Here is a 23,467-nt window from a genome sequence, read left to right on the forward strand (position 1 = left end):
ACCAACAAGGTGAAACCCCATCTCTACTAAAAATACAAAAATTAGCTGGGCTTGGTGGCAGGCGCCTGTGGTCTCAGCCATTCAGGAGGCTGAGACAGGACACTTGCTTGAACCTGGGAGGCAGAGGTTGCAGTGAGCCGAGATTGCACCACTGTAACTCCAGCCTGGGCAACAGAGCAAGACTCCGTCTCAATAAATAAATAAATTAAAAAATTTTTAAAAACAGACAGGAAAGGCTGCGTATTGTATGAAATATCTAGAATAGGCAAACCCATAGAGACAGAGAACAGAATGGTGGTGATGCAGAGGGCTGGGGAGTGGGGGCAGTAAAGGCTCATGGCCAGAGTTTCATTTTTATTTTTATTTTGAGACAGGCTTTCACTCTGGAGTGCAGTGGTGTGATCTCTGCTCATCGCAGCCTCGACTTTCTGGGCTTAAGTGATTCTCCCACCTCAGCCTCCCAAGTAGCTGGGGCCGCACACCCCCATGCCGGGCTTATTTTTTTATTTTCTATTTTGTAGAGACAAGGTCTTGCTATATCGCCCAGGCTGCATCACTCCTGAGCTCAAGCGATTCTCCCACCGCAGCCTCCTGAATAGCTGGGACTACAGGCTCACCACCACACCCAGCTATTTATTTTTCGTAGAGGTGGGGTCTCGCCATGTTGTCCAGGCCAATCTCAAACTCCCGGACTCCTGATCCTCCTGCCTCTGCCTCTCAAAGTGCTGGAATTACAGGCGTGAACCACATGCCCAGTCCCATGAGGCAGAGTTTCTGTTTGGGGAGATGAAAGTTTTTCCGGGTAGATGGTGGTCAACGTTGCGCAGCTTTGTAAATGTAGCTAACGCTACTGAACTGTTCAGCAAAAATGGTTAAAATGGCATATTTTATGTGACACATATTGTACCACGATACATTTTTTTAAATTATCTGCTGGAATTCCTGTGTGGTTTCCTCCTGGCCCTGCCCTGACACAGAAATGGGGTCCGGTCCGTGGGGCTCCCACCGTCATCTCGTCCCTGTGATGAGGAGGAGACAGCCTGGGAAGCCGACGGCTGGTGTGGCCATGGGGCTTCCAACCCGACAGCCCCATCTCCCTCGTTCGGGCTGACGGCAACTGATCTGGAGGAGTCTGTGGCCCAGGACCCAGGAGCTGGCATGGGCTGGCATGGGCTACAGGACAGGGCTTTCGTGGGGCAGAGCCCGCAGGTGTCCAGCTCCTGCCCTGGGACACAGCTGCATGTCTGGGATCAGCCCGGGTTCTTGTTCCTCAGCACACACCCACCTGACAGGTAGGAGTAAGCTGATTTAGACAAACAAATCCATACAGCAAATAACAAAAAGATCAGCCTCTTCGATGCAGCAACATTGGGAAGATGATATGAAAGGAAAGTTCAGAGATGCCGAGCTAGGGCAGCCTGGGCACCCAGCAAGGCGTCCCTCTATTTCCCAGTGAGGATAGAGGGAAAATGCAGGGGGCCAATTTGAATTTAAAAATACCCAACCCAGAGTAAAGTCTCAGCTGCCTTCCTACAAGCAACGCACTGACGGTGATCCCCACACACCGGCATCACCGTGGACAAGGTCCTCTCCACGTGGAAATCTGCGCTTTCCTGCTCGCAGCTTCACGAACATTTTCTTGGCTCCTGTGTGCGCCGTGGTCTGTGTGCACTGTGGCCTGTGTGCGCCATGGTCTGTGTGCGCTGTGGCCTGTGTACACCGTGGTCTGTGTGCGCCGTGGCCGTCTGCCCGTCTTTGGCACTGGAGCCTCCCTTTAGCTAACGGAGCACCTGGGCGCCTGCCTTCTGCTTGTCAGAGAATCAGCACTTTGTGATCCATGGATGATGCTGACCTGAAATGCCCACGAGCCCAGGTGCCTGTGCTGACGGCAGTGGGCAGGTGGCGGCGCCTCCATGCTGTGGACAGAATGCATGGCCTCTACTCCACGCGCTCTGCAAGGTGACCTTGGAAACGCTCTTGCAATGGTGACGTCATACTCCCAGGAAAAGCCAGTTCCAGTTTTCCCGCCCACTCCATCCGGCGGCCTCTCCCCATCCCAGCCTTGCACCAAGACGGGGCCTGGGTCTCTTCAGGCTTTTGAGTCTTCCCCATCAGCATTTTTTTCATTCAAAATAAAGTTAAAAGAACCCCCCAGGACACGAGGGACTCCAGGCACCCCAAGCTCAGAGGCACAGTTTTGAGGGGAGCTCTCTCCTCACATGAAGTGTGGCCTTGAGGTGCCAGCAGCCCGGGGGCTCGAGGCTGTGACAAAGCTTGCAGACTGGAATGTGCTGGGACTGGGGCTGGGGCTGGGGCAGTGACAGGGGCTGTGGCTGTGGCCGTGGTAGTGACCATGACTGGAGGCTGTGGTTGTAGTGACCGTGGCTGTGGCTGTGGCTGTGGCCATGGCAGTGGTGGTGGCTGTGGCTGTGGCTGGGGGGTGGGTGGCCATGGCTGCGGCCGTGGCTGCAGTTGTGTCTATGGCTGGGGTTGTGGCTGAGGTATGACCATGGCTGGGGCTGTGAAATGTTAAATCCAGCTACCTGCCCCCTGCTTTCTTCCACCCTGGCAGGCCACCCATCACCCATGCCAACATCAGACTTCGACAGCGAGAGAGCATTGACCTCCTTTCAGCAAATGTCGATGCCAGGTACACACAAGCACAAATCCACTAGGCCGGTCCCAAGGTGCCACGCACAGCCACTGTCACCCCCTTCTCCCCCGCAGAGCCCCTCACTCCCCAGCTCCTGGTGGGCCACCCTGCCCTCATCCCTCCAGGCCTTTGCCTGAGTTCCTGGCAGCTTCCCAGGCCCTCTGCCGGCCCAGCCTTCCCTGAGGCTGTGTCTCCCGCAGTCAGGCCAGGCCCAGGCCTTCTCTCCCCTCCCTCACCTGCAGCCCCCATATCCCCAGGCCCAGTGAGGCCAACCCAGCCTCTGCTTCCGCGCAGAAAAAGTGCTCTGCAAATTCAACCGCTGCTGCTGCTCAAATCTCCTATGAAGCTGAGAATTAGAGGAAGCTTCCAGAACCTGGCAGCCCCGGCAGCATTCCCAATGGCAGAGCCCAAGCCCTCGGCTCTCCTGCTCTTCCTCACCTTGCACAAGCTCTGCTCTCCAGATGGGTCATGAAGCAGCGTTGGGGACAAAGAGAAAACCACTAGGGAAAGAGGGGAGCATCCACAATCCCCCTTCTGTTCCTGAGGCGCCGAGTGGCTGAGTGGTGGCCGAGCAAACCCACCCAGTGGGGCTGCGGGCACCTGGCCTCAGGGCCCACTGAAAACACTTCTGGGCTGGCCTCCCTTGCTTCACCCAGCCCCATGCCACCTTTCCCCGTACAAACACTGCATCCCCAAAGCTCTGCCCACACTCAGGCCCAAATCAACCTGTTACCAGCGCTGGGGCCTCCTGTCTACTTATTTTTGGCAGCATGTAACACACAAAAACATCAATGCACAACTCACTGAATTCTCACAAGGCATACACGTGCGCAATGGCCACCCAGCAGCCCTTCTGCACCCCCAAACCTATCCCCACCCCTCCCTACAGGTGAGCACTATTCCCTCCCCCTCCCCACAGGTGAGCACTATCCCCTCCCCTCCCCCTCCCCACAGGTGAGCACTATCCCCTCCCCCTCCCCACAGGTCAGCACTATCCCCTCCCCTCCCCCTCCCCACAGGTCAGCACTATCCCCTCCCCTCCCCCTCCCCACAGGTCAGCACTATCCCCTCCCCTCCCCCTCCCCACAGGTCAGCACTATCCCCTCCCCTCCCCACAGGTGAGCACTATCCCCTCCCCTCCCCACAGGTGAGCACTATTCTGCTGTTTCAGGTTGTTAGGTATATTTTTAAAATCCTCATCTCTGAGAATCACACAGTTGTTGCTCTCAGCTGTGATCTGTCATCTCCATGGCTCTACAGCTGCTGTACAGAATGTCCCTATGCTTCCTCTGTCTGCTCTTCCAAGGATGGACACTGAGTCATCCCGTTTGGGTCCCTGGAGCCACGTGTGCACTGTTGGGGTGGGGCTGGCAGGCGGTCTCTCCGGTGGCCGGGGCTGCCCAGGGGCTTGTTACAGGTGATGCTGTAGCAGGACGAGCTGCAGACAAAACTCCTCAGACACCGGATTAAAGAAGGAGGAGGTTTTTATTCAGCCGGGAGTGTCGGCAGACTCGCATCTTAGAGCCGAGGTCCCCGAAAAAGAAATTCTTGGCCTTTTTAAAGGCTTACAACTTTAAGGAGTCCACGTGAAAGGGTCGTGATACATCAAGCAAGCGTGGGAAATGTGACTGGGGGCTACCTGCATCAGCTAACAGAACAAAAAGTTTCACAATGCTTTTTTCATACAGCGTCTGGAATTTACCGATAATACAAGTAGTTTAGGTCAGGGGTTGATGTTATTATTATTACTTTTTCTAACTCCTAGGGCCAGGTAGTGGTGACAAGGTTGTCTGGCTATTTATCTTACTTTTGTTTTTTTCCAACTTTTTGCTTTTTCTCTTCTGTCTTGTGAACTAGGCAAGGTTGGGGGAGGGCAGCAGGACCAGTAGTGGTCTCCTTCCTTAATGCCACACAGCTTCCTGACACACAGGGCTCGAGCAGATTGACCCAGTGCCCCTGCCTTCTGACAGCCACGCTTCAGCCACTATGGTGAGGGTGATCGTGGGGGGCCCCCAATCATGTCAACTAAAGAATGACAAGGCTCATACATTTGGAAAGGAGAGCTTTATTGCTCATAAACGGTCGCAGCCTGCAGGATGGCCCTTCTGACTGGCTGGGAAGTGCAGCCTCAGGCCAGAAGCCAGAAACAGACACGTTCACATGGAAGAGAAGGGAAGAAGAATTTACACTGCATGGGGAGCAGCCCCTCCCTCCCTACCTGGAGACCTTTCCTGTGTATCCAACAAACAATTGAGTGAGGACCAGTGTGCTCTGTGGGCAGGGGGCTTCTCCCCAAATCACAGGGCACCAGGTGCTAGCCACCAACCAGCGCTGCACCCAAGCTACCACCCACCCCTGGTGACTGGCAGGTTCCACACCAAGGGTCAGCTGCTCCGCAGGAAGGCACAGGGGCCCTGAGAGCTTGTGGAGGGACCCCCAGGCCGAGTGTCCGATGGGAAGGCACAGGGGCCCTGAGAGCTTGTGGAGGGACCCCCAGGCCGAGTGTCCGATGGGGCTTCCCAGAGGGGACACCTCACCAGGACGGGGCAGGGGGCAGGGTGTGGGGCCGCACAGGGCCTCAGCACAGACACAGGGTAGTGAGGGCACTGAAGGGGCTGTCACTGTATCCCAAGGGCTTGGGGAAAGTGGCACATTTTTTAAATGAAAAAAATATATGTTTTTAAAGAGGCAAAGATAGTCACCTTTTTAAGTTGGATTTGACTCAGCAGAGACCCGTGAAGCCTTCTCCAATCCCTGAGCCGGGCATCCGTGGTTCAGTCGGGGAAGCCCCTGCTGCTGGGGACTGGTGTGGGGGGGGTCACAGTCAAGTGTGAGACCCAGGGTCCAGCAGTGACCTGGGACCTAAAGTAAAACAGATACAGTGCTGGGCTGGGCTGGGCTGGGGAGTGTGACCCTCCAGGGGAGGCAGGGACCCCAAGCCAGCATCTCCCCTCAGAGGCTGCCAGGGAAGAGCAGGTACCCTTGGGAACCGGCGCCAGGGGCAGGCCCATCCCCACACACCCTCCCTGGCATCCGGCACTTCCTCTCTCCACCCAGGACCCCAGCTCTGCAGACTAGATCCAGGACCCCAGGATGCCACCCTGTCTCTGCTGCAGCCTGCATGGGGGACCCCAGAAAACCACCCCCATCTCAATGCCTCCCCGTGGAGGCCAGCGGGACTCCATGACAGGACTCTAACGAGGACGTCAGAGCAGGCAGTCACGTCTCCGGACCCTCCCTCCAGCCCCAACTGGCCTTGCAGTCCCTCCGCTCGGGCCCCTCTCCACCAGTGGCTGCCACCCTGCTTCCAACCTGAGACCAGCCCCAGAGGGTTGTACTTTTTTGGATATTTATTATGTTTATTGGTAATTTGATTGCTTGTTTCTCCAGTGCTTAGTGGACAGCACATCTCAGGGAGCCTCAGCCCAGCCCTCCCTCTGCCACCGGGGGAGCCTCCTCATTCACATAACACCCTCCAGGGGCACACCTTGCCCTGCAGGATGAACTCTAAACACGTGCTGGTGTCCAAGGCCCTGCCTCTCCCGTAGCCCAGCCTGGCCGTCCCTGTCTGCAGCCCCCAGTCCCCTGAGGGGCAGAGCTTGTCCTCAGTCCCAGGCCTCTACACGTGCTCAGCCACCACGTCCCATCCTCTGTCCTTCACGGGTGATTTTGTTGTTGTTGTTGAGACAGAGTTTAGCTCTTTTTGCCCAGGCTGGAGTGCAATGGCACAATCTCAGCTCACTGCAACCTCTGCCTCCTGGGTTCAAGCGATTCTCCTGCCTCCGCCTCCCAAGTAACTGGGATTACAGGCACCTGCCACCTTGCCCAGCTAATTTTTTTTTTTTTTCTATTTTTAGTAGAGACGGGGTTTCACCATGTTGGCCAGGATGGTCTCGATCTCTTGACCTCGTGATCCGCCCGCCTCGGCCTCCCAAAGTGCTGGGATTACAGGTGTGAGCCACTCCGCCCGGCCCTTCGTGAGTGACTCTTACACAGCCTCAGCCGCACTTCCCCTTCCAGGTAGCCTTTCCTGAGCCCCGAGTCTCACGAGGAGCCCCTGCCCAGGCGTCCACAGCCCCCAGTGTCATCCTCATCATTGGCCCAGCCCTGAACCCCCTCTGTGCATTTCTGGGAGGCTGGAGCCCCAAGTAAATCAATGAATGAATGAAGAATGAGTGAATGAACACCTTCCCTGTTTGGGAGGCCTGAGGCAGGGGCGGGAAATGGGGAGGCCTGGGCAGCCTCCTACTGCCGCATCCTCTGCACCTGTCCCTGCCGGCCGGCTCACACCTGGGCACGCCCGACCCAGAAAAGTGAGGGGGAGGAGAATGACGAGGAGAGCAAACGCACCTCTGAGCCCAGGCCTTCAGCGAGGAAGAAGATGCTGGAGAAGCGGCCAATCTAGGAAGAGGCCGGGTGGCCCCCATCTCCCCAGCCTCACACCTAGCCCTGAGTGGGGGCCACCCTTGGATCTGACCCGGGAAGATGACACAATTCTGGGCAGGGCCAGCCAGGAGCTGGGAGTCCTGGGTGCAGCCAGTCCCTGCCCTCTCTGTGCCTCAGTTTCCCTCCCGTAGGACCAGATGTTTGCTGGGGTCCCTGCCAGCCTGACCCTTGGCTGGACCCACTCCTGGGACAGCAGGCCTCCTGCAGGGGAAGGAGCAACCCCAAAATGTGGAGGGCCTAGGGGGTGCCCCTCACACCTCCCCACTGGCCACTGCAGGGGAGCTGAGCAAGGGCCGAGGCTGGGCTCTCTGAGCAGGACCCAAGCCAGGCATCCACCAGGCCACTGCCCGGGGCCTCCTGCCCTCCCTTCCCGCCTGCCTCTCTCCTCTTCTGCTAGGGACCTGGCAGAGACGGGGCCTGCGCTTGGGATTTAAGAGAGCCACAGCTCCACACCTGCACTGTGCCCCCTCCCACCCCAGGCCAGCCCTGAGGGGAAGCAGCTGTCACCCTGACATCCAACAGAGTCCCACTTCCGAGGCCAAGGTGAGCACAGCATGGGTTTGGGGGATTCCCAGGAGGGCTCATGTGGGGAAGCCAGGAGCATGAGTGAGTCATTAGCCCCAGCACAGCCTTCTCGGGGAGAGAACACACAACTGGGGGTGCCTCCTCCTCCCCTCCTCTGCAATGACAGTTTTTTGTCCCTGTGCCTGACGGGTCCTCCTTGGCGACAGCCTCCTGCCCCACTACATGGACCTGCGCACCCTTCGAGTAACCTTGCAAGCCCCTTAAAGGGGCTGGCCCTTCTAGTTCCCTTCCTTCAGCCCCGCTCCCCTGCCCATGGCTCTTACGTGGTTGGGGTCTGGCCCTGCTAGGGGATGGGCCCTTGGAGGAGAAGGGAAGAGACAGCCCAGCTTATGAACTTGGCAGTTCATCCAGGAAAAACAAGTCCCCTCCCTTGTCCTGGCACCAAAGTGGCCTCTCAGCACAGTTCTTGGGCTGAATCAACGTCCACTGACTGTACAGCCCATTCCAGGTCCTGAAGCACGTTCTCTGAGCACACGCTGTGCCCAGGACGCTGGAGCCCCAAGGAACCCCCAGGGCTGGGCTGTGAATGCAACACGGAGAAGTCCAGGGCTGCTCCCAGCCACCTGAGGACATGGCTGCTTGCCCCATCCTGGCAGGGAAGGGCCATGGCCGGCAGTGCCCAGGCACAACACAGCCTCAGCAGCCGCATTGCCCATGGCTCCATTCCACCCCAATTCTACCCCAACACTCTCAAGGGAAGGGGGCCGCAGAATGAGGGGAAATGGACCCCATCTTACCATCAGAGAGCTAGACGCTGCTCCGTGGCCCTGCCGAAGGTGGTTTCAGAAATCCTGATTCCAGAGACAGCAGCACCTGGTGGGGAGGGTACTGGGGTGCACTTCGGGGCAGCTTGGTCCCCTCTGGGGAGGAAATCGATCACAGAGCCCTCCGCCTGGAGGGCACAACGGATCCCCACTTTACAAGAGGCAGCCGACTGGGGCCTCTGCATTCCCCCACTCGCTCTTACCTTGGTTCACCCATGTTTATGGCCACGCGTCACAGGCATGGGGGGCTGCCAGCTGAGCCCAACCAGGTCGGGGCGAGGCAGGTGCTGTTGGAAGGGGCATTATGAGACCCCAGCACTGCACGCACGCCTTGGGCGTCTCCCGCTTGGACCCACAGGTGTCTGCGGCAGGGATCATAGCCCTATTTTGGGCATCAGACCCTCCCATAAAAGGACAGGGGGGCAATGAGGGTGGCTCTTTGGTGAGTGCTGGGCCCTGACACCACAGAGAGGAATCGCCCCCTCCTGGGAAGACCCTCAGGGCTGTCCTTTAACCGTCCCTGAGCCCTCCCCTCTCCCCAAGGTCACAGCTCTCACTCCTCCCACTCGGGACCCCAAAACTGCACCAAAGACGTAACGGGGGTCAGTTTTTGCCCCTGACAACCCCACCCCATTTATAAGGCAGACGCCAGTAAAGTGACCAGTGGTTCACAGGAGGGAGACCCTCCCCCCCACTCCCACCCCCACCCCCGTCTTCCTCAAAAACGCCCCTGGAGGGTCAGACTCCAGCCTGTGGTGCTGGGGACACATCCCCCAGGAAACCTCTGGGCTGAGGCAACACCAAGTGCAGAATAGGGGTGACCTGTGTCTGTGGTGACCTGTGGCTGTGGTGACCAGGGATAGGGTGAGCCGGGGTGAGGTGAGCCTGGGGTGAGGTGAGCCGGGGATGCGATGAGCCGGGGGTGGGGTGAGCCAGGGGTGGGGTGGCCTGGGGGTGGGGTTACCCTGGGTGGGCCAGCGTGGGGTGACACTTGGGGGAGAAGGTCAGCAGGGCGGTGAGGGGGTGGGAATCGGAGCTGCTCAGTGGGCCCAGCTACCAGGAGCCCTGGAGGGTCCTCAACGGATTTGTGCATGAGAAACCGGATCGCTTCTACCTGGGGTGGGCAGCTCTGCTCCCGGGTGGCCTTGGCGCTCCTTGGGTGGCTCCCTGGAACTGGAAAGGGCAGCCCTGGGGCTCCTGGTCACTGCAGGGGGAGTGCCTGGGCCCCGGGCTGCAGACAGCCCTGCACAGCTGTGCTCTAGGAGGAGTGGGGTCAGAGGACCCTCGGTGGACGGGCCTCTCCCAGCCCCCTGCAGTGGCGCCAAGGCTCCAGGAGCCGAGGCCTCTTCCTGAGTGTGTGCTGTGCCACTCATGATCCTTTGAAGAGCCCCCTCCCCGGCCTCGCACCCGGCCAGGCCCACAGTGCACACAAGCACAGGCCCTGTTCATGTCTCTGTGAAGCTCGGGGCCTTGTGTCTTTGGGGGCAGCAGCCGCAGGATGTGCATCCATGGGAACACAGGGAGGGTGGCCCTGGAACAGCGGTGGCCGGGAAAGGTCTTGCCTGCACACAGCAGCCTGGCCTGGCTGTGTCTGACCTGGTGGAAGCCCCAGGCCCCTAGGCCAGCTCCTGCTCCTCAGAAAGGCACCTGGGGGCCAGACCTCGAGGTCCAAAGTTCATTGTCTTTGCCAAAAAGCATCTGCATCTTGGTGGCCACTGTGCTGTTATCGGGGCCTTGAGGTCCATCCCAAACACAGACACAGGGCACTTTAGGAGCAGTGACTGGAACAGCCTAGGGGAGGCTGGGCAGCAACAAATCACTCAGAAAACCCAGCAAAGGAAAGCACAGACCCCACGGCTTGTCCCCGGGCAAAGGCAGTTCGCACATAAAGGCTGCCCCTGGCTGGCCCAGCTCTGCCCCCATCTGCCCCAGGGGGTGGCCAGGTGGGGAGGAGCGGGCTCTGGCACAAACCCAACTCCGCCTGTCTGTGGCCTGCCTTGGCCAACGTCTCTGCCTCTCAGGCTGGAGGGCTACAGGCAAGCAAGGAAGGTATAACTGACCCTCGTGCTCGCTAAGGAGGAAACCCCACCTCTCCAACGAGCGATTCCATGTGGCTTCAGCTGCCACCTCCCTTGAGGATAACACAGAGCATCTGTCCGTCCTGCTAACCCTTCTGGTCCAACCTGGAATCCCCCTTAAGTCAGCAGAGGAATGAGGAAACTCACATCGATCCAGAAACGTCTCTCTCATCACCCCCAAGAAGCCGAGACCCTGCTACTCCAGGAGGTTCTGGGAGGACCCAGAACCCACGTTCCTTACAGCCGGCACCATTGAGTACATCCACTGTGGGCAGGGGGGTTCCTGGCCCTGGATAAAAACCAGGCGGCCACCTCAGTCCTTGTGGACACGCCCCCTCCCTTGGCGCCAGGCCCCTTTGACATCCAGGGGGGGCTTCCATGGGTGAGTGTAGCACCCTCCTCCCCGCCTCACCACTGGCTTTGCCCAGACCCCCACACCCTCCCAGCGGAAGGTGCCCCCGGCCAGCGCTGTGACCAGCATGTGGCGGGTCATGGCCTGCTGACCACGAGTGGACTCGGCCTCTCGGGGGTGGGCCCACCAGCCTGCAGTGTGGAAAGGTAGGCACGTCCATCCTAACTGCCGTGGGGGCAAGGTGGGCAGGTGAGGCCAGGGCGGGATGGCGTGGGGAGGCAGGAAGGAGCACCGAGATTTCTGGCTGTTGGGGCTGGGCCCCGGGGGACACCCCTGGGCAGACAAGGGCTGAGGTGGTGGGTCCCCTGGGGAGGCCAGGACCACGTGGTGGGAGTGGACCAGGGAGACAGGGAGCCCAAAAGGAGGTGTCACCCCTTCCAGGGTCAACACATGGGCCTGCCCTAGTTCACTGCTTTAGGGACCAACCTCAGCGTCTTGTCCCAGAGCCAGTGGGGGGTGGGGCCTTCCCTGCCCTCAGGGCCAGGCTGTGCTTCAGAACAGCAGAGGCTGACACCCTAGGCTCCAGGGAGGCCTGGGCCCCAGAGGCCGGTTGGCTCACCTGGGTCCAGCTGATCCCTCCAAGCTCTGTTTCCCAAGAGGTACCCCAGGGAGCCCCACATCTGCTTCTCTTTCATGTAACCTGGGGACACAGCAGTGCCCACCTCCCAGGCTGACCAGGGTGGTGATGTCTGACCAGCCACACTCCTGCCGGGCCCACCAGCCGTACTTCCTGCCTTCCCGCCGCTCCTGGCCAAAGAGGCTGGGAAACAGCTGGCAGCCTCCCAGGGAAGGACTGGCCCAAACCCTCCTGATGCCCCCACTCCCCCAGTGTCTTCTCTCAGGAAGGGGTCTGTGGGCCACACTTCAGGAAGGCGGTCCCAACGCAGACCAGAAGTTTCCGCAGCTTCCTGGGGCTTCAGCATTCTAAGAGCCCACAGAGGGCAGGACAGGGCTGCCTCCCGGGTCAAGGGCTGGGTGTTAGCGCCTCTCTGGTCCCAGGGAGGAGCCAGCAGGGGTATCCAGGGAGGCCAGGACTGGCTTGAACACAGTGGAGGTGGCAACGTCGCTGCCTGGAGCCAAGGGAGCCTTGACGGTGCAGTGACCACGGTTCTGGGGACCACAGGGCCAGGAAATCCCACAGCGTTGAGGGTGTGGCCGTCAGCCCTGAGGGCATCCCCTGGAAGCCACTGCTCCATGTCAGCGAGGCTGGACCCCCGTCCTGCAGGGTCACAATCCCTCCAGCCAGAAGCCACTGCTCCATGTCAGCGAGGCCGGACCCCCGTCCTGCAGGGTCACAATCCCTCCAGCCAGGAAGCCACTGCTCGATGTCAGCGAGGCTAGACCCCCGTCCTGCAGGGTCACAGTCCCTGCAGCCTGGAAGCCACTGCTCGATGTCAGCGAGGCTGGACCCCCGTCCTGCAGGGTCACAATCCCTCCAGCCAGAAGCCGCTCCCAGGTCGAGCACAACCTTATTGTCAATCACTGTGACACAATTATGTGTCAATCACTGTGACACAATTATGTGTCAATCACAGGCCACGTTCTTGATCAATCTCCTCTGTGGCCACCCAGGACCCTGCAGACCTCACAAGCCAAGGAGATGAGTGGAGCCTGGACATACTTGTAAAAGCAGGTGACACCGTCATGTGTGATGTCAGGCTCATGCTGGGCACCGTGAGGAGAGCATCCCGCAGGCCCAGGACAGCGCAGGGAGACCAGGCAGGCAGCTGCCACCTCCATGCAGGTGAGGGATGGGGGTGTGGAAGTGGGGAGGAGTGTGGAGAAGCAGGCAATGCGTGCAGTATGCTGATGGCCCTGGATGGTGCCTCCAGACACCAATCACATTGTACGGGATGTGAATTCCATCTCAATGCAGCTGCTAAAACAAAACCCCCGGGTGCGTGGAGCCCTCTGCCTGCGTCTGCAGCTGCGCATTCATCAGCTCAATAAATCCTCCCAGAGATGAGTCTAAAACCCTATGAGGTGTCTACTTAGCATCAGACACTACTCTGAGTGATTTAGCTCTATCCACTCTCACTCCTCCCCTCTCTACCAAGCCCATTTGACAGATGAGATATGGGCTTGGTGAGGCTGCGTCGCAGGCAGCATCCAGGACAGGACAGAACTAAAAGCCTGGCCCGGCTGCCACCTGGGCCAGGGGTTGTGGGTGAACCCGGAAGGCAGAGCCAAAGGAACAACTCACAGGCCAGGCAGGGCCCAGGGCAAGGGGCACTCATGGGTGCCACCAACGGAGGCCTGAACTTTGGGGACGGCAGAGATAACGGGGAGCAGGGAAGGGAGAGTGAGGGCCAAGGGCCAGGCCCGAATGCTCCGCTCCTATGTCTCAGGTGTCCAAGGGCCCAGGTGTGAATGGGGGCCTCCACAGCAGCCCGAACCCGACACACACCCACCGCCAGCCTCCCCCTCTCACCTCCCTCACCCTCACCAAAGGACAGAATCCCGCACCTCCCAGACTCAGATGTCCATTCCCAAGGCCCATGGGAGGGACACACTGGTGACCCTCAGGCAGACGGGCATCCAGCCCACAGCCTTGGGGGTTCCTCCAGGCAGCCCACCTGCCCACTCCCGCTCATGCTGCGCAAGGAGATGAACCTGGAGCCGGCTGACGTGGTCTGGCTGTGTCCCCACCCAAATCTTGAATTGCAGTCCCCGTAATCCCGAGTCGTGGGAGGGATCCAGTGGGAGGTAACGGAATCATGGGGGCGGTGACCCTCATGCTGTTCTCGTGATAGTGAGTGAGTTCTCATGAGATCTGATGGTTTTTAAGGGGTTCTCTCCCGCTTCGCTCTGCATTTTTCCTTGCTGCTGCCACCATGTGAAGAAGGATGTTTCCTTCCCCTTCCGCCACAATTTGTCAGTTTCCTGAGGCCTCCCCAGCCAATGCTGAACTGTGAATCAAGTAAGCCTCTTTCCTTTATAAATTACGCAGTCTTGGGCAGTTCTTTATAGCAGCGTGAAAAGGGACTGATACACCTGCCCACCCCGCCCCTCCCCTCAGGGAACCAGGCACGACCCCAGCGTGGACGCCTGGAGAGAGAATGTGGCTCCCAGAGGGGCAGCTGAGCATGTGCGTCTCGGAGCTGGGGGCCTCCTGCACCTCCTGGGTGAAGAGATTCAGAGACAGCTGAGGGCAGGCAGGGGGAGGGCACCCCACTCCCGTCTGCATGCCGGTTCCCACTGCCAGCCCCGAAACCCGTCGGTGGAGACCCTTCAGATGGGCATCAGAGTTCACTCCTGGGGCCTCCCTGGACCCCACCTCCCACCCCACCCTCATGTGACCCAGCACCTCCCCCAAACCGCCTCAAGGGTCCAAGGTGTGCCATCCTCTCCTCGGGCCTCCTCTTCCAAGGAGCCCCCGGTCATTAAGGAGCACCAAGGCTTCTCACACACTGTGGACTGAGGAGACACACACACAAGCCATGACCTGGGCACCAGGACCACTGCAGGGACAGCTGATGACGGTCAAAAGGCCAGAAAAGTCCAGGAGTCAGGAAGATTCTGGAAGTTTCTGGAAAGAAAGGGGAGGGAGGGCCTCGTGCTGGGCTGTGGAAGGTGACTAGGTGCGGCCCTGACCGGGGACCCCCGGCTCCCAGTTGGGGTGCAGCACGGACTCTTCCCCCCATGCTGGCCACGGAACAACACTGAGGGGAAGCCAGGCAGCACAGTGGCCCACCCTGCCGCGCCACCCCACGGCCACCTTCATGCTTGGACAGCCACGCCCCACTCAGCTCGTGACAGACAGGGGCAGCTGGGTGCTGACTGGAGGGGTGGTAGGGTCTCCTTGGTCAGCCGGAGCAGGGCTGATACATACACCCAGTGCAAATATAGGCATGCACACCAATAGTCACAACCATGTACACACACCAACACACACGGGAGCACAAACACATACACACCAACGCAGTGCACATACATGCACATGCACCAGCACAGTGCACACACACACTGCCAACAGTGCACACGTATGCACCACATGCACACACCAGTGCACACACGTACACACGAGAGCACAAATACATGCATACACACCAACACAGTGCACACACACAATGCACACGGGCCGACAGTGCACAAACACGCATGCACACACCAACACAGTGCACACACGCATGCACACCACAGTGCAGACATAACACACATGCACACCACAGTACACACACATGCAGACACCAATACTGTACACATATGTGCACACTGCACACAGACATGCACACACCACCTGGCACAAGCACCCACGCACACACACAACTGCAGTTTCCACAGTGCAAAAGCATGCGTACCAACACACATGGGAACAGAAACGCACACACAACACAGCACACAAACGCACACATGGCAACAGTGCACACACACACACCCCAGTGCAAACGTGGACACACACCAACACATGGGACACACACAAATGCACACCAACATATGGGTGCGCAAACACTCGAGTACTAGCACGAAGCTGTGCATACCCACGAACACGTGTGCACACACATGCACACACGGTACTACAGTCTGGACGTCTCCTCCAAATCTCATGTCGAAATGTGATCCCCAGTGTTGGAGGTGGGGCCTGGTGGGAGATGACTGGATCATGGGGGCAGGTCCCTCACGAATAGCTTAGTGCCAGCCCCTTGGTGATGAGTGAGTCCTCGCTGTCAGTTCACGTGAGATCTGGTTGTTGAAGAGTTTGGGACCTCCCTCCTCTCTCTTGCTTCCACTCTACATAATGTGCTTGCTCCCGCTTTGCCTTCTGCCATGATTGGAAGTTTCCTGAGGCCTCCCAGGAGCAGAAGTCACTACACTTCCTGTACAGCCTGCAGAACCGTGAGCCGACTAAATCTCTTTTCTTCCTCAATCACCCAGTCTTAAGTATCCCTTTACGGCAGTGCAGTAGTGAACACAGTGCTCTTCTAGGAGACGCTCTTGAAATCTGGCTGCCTGAGTCGACCCCTAATGAACAGGACACGGAAGAGCAGCCTCGTGCTCCCGGCTGGGCCCCGACCACCACTGTCCACCAGAGGTCTGAAGGCTCCTCCGCCTCTGCCGCAGGGTCTCAGCAACACGGGCCATCAGTGCCTGGTGGCATTGGCATCCCCAGGATGCTGTTCTGCAGCCAGCAGCCATGTCTCAGGCATCCAGCTGGACCTGAACCTCCTTCCAAGGGACCACGATGGGTGCTCAGAGCCAGTCCTGATGGCCTTGGGCCCCTCACCAAAGCCCCCTACCCCCGTCTCCTCTGGGGTCTGCCCGCCACCCACAGCCTGGTGTCTGCTCGGCGCTTGCTCCCTGGAGCCTCCTAACCTCCTGCCCACGGCAGGCCCTCCTAAGCCTTTGCCTGAATGACTCAGAGGAATGAATGGAACATTCTGGCTGGCTGCGGGGGCAGCTGCATGCAGGCACAGGGCTGCAGCCTGGTGGGGCTCTCAGCCCACGCTCAGACCTGTTTCCTCTACCTGGGCGACAGAGACTGCGCTGGCCCCTGGAACACCGCCCTGGTGGGGGTGCTATCCAGATGGGGATAGCAGGGTGAGTCCCTGAGCATCCGGGGTCGGAGACCAGCACCACCTGTGCTGTGGCTGAAGAACAGGCGGGCACCTAAGCACCATCCAAAGAGCTCGACCCTTCCTCTAAGTAACCTGCCCCCCCCACCCCAAAGTAACCCAGCCCCCCTCCAGATCTCAGGGTGTAGGGCTGGGAATAGGACCAGACACTGAGGCCAGGTGACCTCTGCCCAGGGTCCCCTATTCCCCATGCACAGTGAGTGCAGAGATGGCCAGCAGTGGAGATGGAAGCCAGCCCTTCCCTTGGAGCCCCCTGGGCCGGGAGAGGACAGCAGGCTTTTCCTAAAGGACTCTCCTCCCTGAAGCTCTGAGTGGCAACGAGCAGGAAAAGCAGCTCACAGAGCAGCCTCCAGGCACCAAGACCGTGAGGCCACATCGCCTCCAGGGAGCAGGTCCCAGAGCGCCCCTACCCCAGGGCACCAGGACTGGGTTATTCCGGGATTTCGCAGTGCTGAGAACTTTGGAGAACAAAATCCCCAGCAGCTGCCTGAACGCTGAACGGAGGTGGCGCGATCTGCCTGATGAATCAGGCTAATTACACAGAAGCCACACGGGTTTTGCTTCCTCCAGGAAAACTGCTTTCCCTCTTTAATATTCACTATCCTCTTCTCACAGCCTGTAAGCCTCGCTCAAATTAGGGTGCAGCTGCAACCCAAACCCAAAATAAAATGCCCAAGCACGCGACAGGGACACACACGGCTCCAGATCCACCGGCCCCGCCCGCCTCCTCTCCACAGCCTGGCTGCTAGCAGGCAAAGAAGTCAGGGAAGATGCTCTCCACCTCGTCCTTCAGGGCCAGGCCTGCACAGTCCACATCCAGGCCCCACGGCTCCAGAGGGCTGTCCTGGAGCTCCTGGGAGCCAGGCTCAGGGTCCCCTAGGAAGCCTGGCTCTCCATTATCCAGTGGACTGCTCTCAGCTGGGGCCCATGCAGGGCCACTGCCTCCTCGACCCTCCAGAGACCCTGGAAGCAAACAGGACACATCGGCAGGGCAGGCAGGTGCTCTGGGAGCTCAAGGCAGACAGGTGGGGTCGGAGGAACAGAGCTCCCACCTCAGTCCGTCTGCCCTGCCCTGTCCCCGCTGCACAGAGGCTGTGATGAGGTGGGTGAGCTCATACCTGGTGGCCCCAGACCCAGGACACCTGTTGGACCAGAACCAGGAACGGGCTCCCATACACTAAATCCTAAATGGAATGGACACACACCACGTCACAGGGCCATACACCTTTGCCAGCCAGCACGGGCTGGACCAGGGGCCTCGCTGACACAGGGTCAAGGGGAAGAACACAGGGCTCCAAGCACCGCCAGCTCTCATGCAGGCTCGTCCACATCACGTTCACTCACACACTCACATATCACCTATAACGCTCAATACCAGACACGGCCCAACAGCTAAGCACCAACGGTGGAGAAAATGGGGGCTCAGACACAGACCCTGGGGCCCCCTGACACATGCTAGGCCTGAGTCCCAATTCCCCAGCTCATGTCAGGTGCTTATGCGGGGGGACCAGCCCTGAACCCACGGCCCCACTCACCCGGCCACGAGCTGGGACCAGCAGTCAGCAGGAAGGACGTCCCATCGTCCACATCAGACCCCAACGCAGACCTGGAGGTGACAAGCTCTTCCTCAGTGGCCACAAGTGGACCCAGGCCTTGGAGCTCAAGGAAACATTTGGGCCCAAGTCCTGCAAAGGCAGCTTCGAAGGCAAAGATCTAGGCACCACTCCTGACAGGCTCCACCCTGCCCAGCGGGGAGAAATGCAGAGGCCACAGCCGCTGAGGACACGGGCCAGCGGCTCTCGCGGGTCCCGATCCGTCCGTCCTGCAGAGCATCTCTGCCGGTTTCTCTCCAGCCAGTCTCGCTCTTCTCGTCCCCTCCCTCCCCCTCCCCTCCCCCTCCCACACCCCAGCTGGTATGTGCTCACGAAACACAAACTCATTTTACTATCAGCCAAAACAAATGACAATTAGGAAGACAAAAGTGTTTCCAGAAACACACATTAGAAAGCCACACGGCAAGGCTGGCTGGTCCTGTCCTGGGCTGTGGCCTTGGCCTCCCTCCCACGGGCACAGAAGCAGGGACGGAAGCTTCCAGATGCCGAGAAAGTGGGCCCAAGCAGGACTGGGAGGAGGTGGGACAGGCTCACACACACATGCTCGCTCACACACACACAGGCGTGCACACCACCTGGGCACTCACCCGGCCTCCTGCGCAAGCATGGGGTCCTCCTCGGCTGGCTCCCCCAGAGGTGCAGCCCCCAAGGCCAGGGGCCCAGCCTGGCCCAGCCAGCCAAGGGCCTCCCCGCTCATCACGGGCAAGGTCTGCTGCTGCGAGAACGGAGGCCAGGACAGGGGTGACCTCACAGCCTTAGGAAGACTCCGGCCTGGGGGCCACGGCACCAGGCTGGAAGGTTCTGGGAGAGAAGTCAGATGCAGGTCAGCCTTCCCTGCCCAGCCCCACAGGCTGCCCCCGAGGACCTCGTGACTCACGGGCTCGGTCCACTCACGCTGACCGAGCACCTGCCCTGCTGCCTGCACCCTGCAGCAGGGACACGTGGGAGGAAGCTCAGAAGCGGGTGGCACACAGGTAAACAAGAAAAAGATGAACACCCAGAGGTGGGGTGCCCAACACCTGAGGGCCAAGGGCTTCCTAGAGGGGGTGCTGGCTTGGCCAGCCGCAAGGGGCTTGGATCTGGGGACCCTCTCAGCACCGCCTCCCGGATCTCGAGCTCTGCCCTCAGACCTGCTCGCTCCCCACGTGCCTGGCTGACTCCTGGGTTTCCGGAGTGCCCTGATGACCCCAACTCTGACACCAGCCCTGCCAACCGCATGACTGCTCCCAGCCACAGCTGGGAGCCAAAAGGCACAGCCCTGCCTCTCGTGGCACCTGGCAACTTCCAGACGCTACCACAGCAGGGGCCGAGGGGAGTTCGGTCATCAGAGGCGCCCTGCAGGGCCACCCACAGAGGGACCAGAGCTCAGCTGTGGGTGGCATTAGGGACAAAAGCCCCGGGTGGCAGAGGGAACAGCTGGGAGGCCTCGGGCCCCCGGCTCACCCTAATTACAGTTCCTGCCATGGCCAGGCAGCATAGGCGGAAGGGCAGTTGGGGCGCCCCGGGGAAAACAGATCTCCGGCCACATGCAAGACACACCAGCCACAGGCGGGTGAGAGAGGCAGGGCCACAAAGCTGGATGGAGCAACCAGGATGGGGCCGAGTCCCTCTACATCCCCACTTCCCACAGACCCAGGACAGAACCAAGTCCCTCTACGTCCCCACGCTTCCCGCAGACCCAGGGAGTGACCAGGATGGGGCCAAGTCCCTCTACGTCCCCATACTTCCTGCAGACCCAGGGAGTGACCAGGATGGGGCAAGTCCCTCTACGTCCCCCTGCTTCCCAGCAGACCCAGGGACCCAGGGAGGAGGAGATCAGGCCCTCCCTTCCCTGGAGCACATGGAAGTCCCAGGAGGAGACAGGATAGAAGGAACAGCCCCCATGGTTGCCTTTGCCCAGGACTCTCCCGTCCTCGAGCCACACTTCCTCCCTCCCGAGAGCACACGTCCTCCTTTTCACAAAAGCAGGCACAGCCCGGGGGCCTTGAATCAAGCTCATCCCCCAACACGTGCGTTTCTCACCAACACAAGGGCCTGGGAAAACTTCGAACCCCCGTTTGCAAACAGCCCCCACTGTTCTTAGGGCTAAAGCACAGCCTGGCGCTGCTCCCCAGGCCAAAGGCACCCCACATGCACACCCAGGACTCACCTGAGAAAGGGGGCAGCCCGCCCCGCACCTGGCACAGCCCCAACAGTGCCTCACACTGGTCCGTGCCCAGGGACGTGCAGCTCGCGGGGTCCCACTGCCCGGAGGACGCAAGGATGTGCGGCAGGGGCTCTGGGGTGGACGAAGACGGATCCAGGGACCAAGGACTTTCCAGAAACGCCTTCACATCTGGGGTTCTAGAAGGAGCAACATGACAAGGATCCTGGGTCTATCCCCCAGCCCCCTGGAAGGCTGCCCCCACCCACCCCAAGAGCAGAGGGCTGGACCCGTCCCCAGGACACCCCAGGCACCACCCAGCATCAAGCCAGCCTCTGCCCAGGGGCCCTGGGCCAGCCAAGCTCCACAGCTGTCTGCCCAGTTTCCCTCTGCCCAACTCCCGCGGTTCTAGATTCTTCCACAGCTAATTAGCCCCCAGCCCCATGCCCCAGCCCGCTTTGGGGTAAAATGGGTACACTTAAACACAAGGTGCAGACAGTCCTTCAACCTGGGGAGCTGCCATTCTGAAAAGAACCAAATTATCTTGACTTCAGAAAACTCCATTCCTGAAGCTGTCCATGGGGAGGAGTATGACACCTCACTGACCACCTGTAAATTCCCCACACGCAGGAGCAGAAGAGATCCCTCCCGGTTACCTCCCACCTCCACGCCAGCCCAGGCCCTCAATTCTGCTGACCGCGCTCCCCCCTTGCTGGAGCTCGCCCATGTTGGTCACCTCACACCTGGCCACCTGAGTTGGCAGGGCCCTGGGCAGGTCACCACCTGCGGAGGCCAAGCCGGGCCTCCAGGCCGCACCCTCCCGAGGACATGCCAGGGGGCTTTGGGTCTGCTGCTCCCAGGGTCACCCAGCCCTGGAGAGCAGGCCCCAGGAGACACTAACCGAGTCCCGCTGGACACTCCCGTCCCAAGGTCTGGCACACCTGCTTGAATCTGACTTGACAACGTCAACTGTAAAACATCCTCCTGCAACGAGTGCCACATTTCCTTGGAGGAAGCAAGAATCTGAAATTCAAGTAAACATGTAAAACAAGGACAGAGACAGTCAGCTGAGAAACCCAAGACACGGTGACAAGACTGCTACCCCAGGGCCTGGAGGGTCACTGTGAGCTCGGTCCCCGCTTGGGACTTGGGGGCGAGAGTACAGGTTGACAACGAGGCTGAGGTTCCACCCCGGAAAGACCCCACCATTCCTGATTCAGGCCGTGCATACCCAAGGGCCTCACTGCAAATGCTGGGACCCCTGACCTCACAGATAACAACACAGTTTCATTCCCCACGCAGGTAGGTCCTCAGCCCCAGCACTCACGGGGTCAGCCAGAGCCCCCAGAGCCTTGGAGAGGGGACAGGAGCCTCTCTCTTGGAGACATGCAGAGAAATGATCTAGGGGGTGCTCAGCCAGGGAGGATCAGGAGACCCCAACTCTCCCCCAAATTGGCACGGAGCATCTCGGCAACCCATCAATGAACAGGACTCAGGGGCACAGGAGGGCTGGAGAGGAAGGCTTGCTCCTTTCCAGGAACAGAATAACAACAGGTAAGGCTTGAACAAATCAGGAAGTGCCCTGCCGAAAACGTGGCCTGCTCTAGCCGTGGAGACCCAGAGGGCTGAAGGAGACGGGGATGACAGGGGACACGCTGCCTGCAAGGTGGTGAGATGTCCCATCACCGTGACGCCGGAGGACTGACGGCGTCTACCCTTACAACTCACAGCGTGCTGCTCCTGACTGGGCCCCAGGGCGCTGGCAAGTCGCAGGAACTGCACAGACATCTCCAGGACCGAGGCCATGTCCTCCCGCCGGCCATCGAACTGGGGCAGCAGGGCCCGCAGACGCTCACAGCTCAACGACATCCGCTTCCTGGTTCCGGTCAAGAAACAAATACCTCTGGGCCCTCCCGCCCTCCCCAAGAAGGGACAGCAACTGCTAGAACCTGCCAGATAGACCCTGGGCGCTTGTCAGGCAGAGGGGGCTACAAGATGACTCAGAGCTGCCCCGTGGTCTGAAGCCCCGAGATCCACATCAGAGCACAGCCTGGGCCTGACCCTTGGACCTTGGCGACAGGCTGTCCAGCCCAGGCCCAAACCATGGCTACTTTGCGGTGTGGAAAAGACAGCGAGGGTCAGAGGCAGTCAGAAGCACAGAGGGTCACAGGTGCATAGCCTCAAGAGGCCAAGGCTTCAGGATAAAGAGGGGCTGCAGGATGTTCCCCAACACGGCTTTTCTGGTTTACTTGGAGATGTGCAGTCTGTCCTTCTCCTGGGCACAGGCCACGAGCCCCTCCCAGCTGCCTGACACCTGGTGGCAGCCCCGAACCTAATCTCACCCGCTCCACCCCTTTACAGCGCCCTCACCCCTGGGAGGCACCACCACTCACCTGCGCTCCCTCTCGCTGATCACGTTCCGCCGAAGGCAGGAGCTGGGACCCTCGGCCACCGTAGGGGCCTTGGGCGGGCCCGAGCCCTGGGCCGAGTCCTCGCAGCAGGAGAGGGCACCAGACGGGGAGCCGCTGCCGAGAAAGCCAAGAGCACCGGGCCCTGAGAACCCCAGAAAAGGCCACCAGGAGTCCCAGATGCCAGAATGGGCGTCTTTGGGGTGTGGGTGGAAGTCAAGACTGGGTCACGTAGGGACACGGCCCGGCCCTCTCTGCACCCCTTCCCCTCTCCCAGGGTCCAGGGCTCTGCCCCAGGAGGGCCAGGATGGGTGGAGCCCGGCAACTTGCGGAAGAACCCCTGGGTACAGGCCTTGGGCCCCCAACCCCTTGGCCCCCAGCCCAATTCCTCACTTGCATCCCCTGACGGTGGGGACTCTGGAGACCTCCGGGTCGGGCTCAGAGCACCGGGACGCCATGAACTCGCAGCTGCGGAGCGACCCCACGCGCACGGCCCCTTCCGCAGGCAGCCCCGCCCCCTCACGTGTACTCTGCCCACCTGCCACGTGCTTTCCACCTAGCCTACCCCCACCCCCACTTGCAATCCGCCCCCATAGCGCATGCGCTCTAGCCCTCCCCACGCAGCCAGCCCAGGGCCCACGTGACCCGCGTTCCTGCAAAGAAGGTGCTGGAAAGGGACTCGGGGTGTCCACCCACTCTGTGCCCCCACAGGACGCCAGGGGAAGGGGCCCCAGCCCAGGTGGCCCTGCCTCTACCCTTACCTTCCCGGGGGTCACCTCGGTTCCCACTTAT

General features: G+C 60.0%; 1 protein-coding gene across 2 annotated transcripts; it reads right to left on the reverse strand.

Moving 5' to 3' along the window:
• Window positions 1-17,066: 17,066 nt before the first annotated feature.
• On the reverse strand, window positions 17,067-23,456 carry SOHLH1 (spermatogenesis and oogenesis specific basic helix-loop-helix 1). 2 transcript variants are annotated; one of them, XM_019033007.4, is made up of 9 exons: window positions 23,069-23,456; window positions 22,661-22,792; window positions 21,996-22,143; window positions 21,169-21,290; window positions 20,274-20,467; window positions 18,712-18,925; window positions 18,047-18,117; window positions 17,630-17,695; window positions 17,067-17,474 (listed from the first exon to the last, which is right to left on the reverse strand). In XM_019033007.4, the coding sequence occupies exons 1-9, from the start codon at window positions 23,131-23,133 to the stop codon at window positions 17,257-17,259; spliced, it is 1,230 nt and encodes a 409-aa protein (XP_018888552.3). In that variant the 5' UTR covers window positions 23,134-23,456; the 3' UTR covers window positions 17,067-17,256. The 2 variants fall into 2 exon arrangements, with proteins under 2 accessions (XP_018888552.3, XP_004048903.3); XM_004048855.5 differs by lacking the exon at window positions 17,630-17,695 and having other exon boundaries at window positions 23,069-23,223.
• Window positions 23,457-23,467: the final 11 nt, after the last annotated feature.

The sequence above is a fragment of the Gorilla gorilla genome, chromosome 13 (assembly GCF_029281585.2).
Source record: "Gorilla gorilla gorilla isolate KB3781 chromosome 13, NHGRI_mGorGor1-v2.1_pri, whole genome shotgun sequence".
NCBI lineage: Eukaryota > Metazoa > Chordata > Mammalia > Primates > Hominidae > Gorilla > Gorilla gorilla.

Excerpts from the sequence above, each read along its gene's own strand:
- SOHLH1 (XM_019033007.4), bottom strand. The coding sequence starts at position 23,133 with ATGGCGTCCCGGTGCTCTGAGCCCGACCCGGAGGTCTCCAGAGTCCCC. Across the intron at positions 21,291-21,995 it reads CCAGTCAGGAGCAGCACGCT|ATTCTTGCTTCCTCCAAGGA; the intron begins GTGAGTTGTAAG and ends CTTGAATTTCAG. Across the intron at positions 17,696-18,046 it reads TGGTCCCAGCTCGTGGCCGG|GATTTAGTGTATGGGAGCCC; the intron begins GTGAGTGGGGCC and ends CATTCCATTTAG.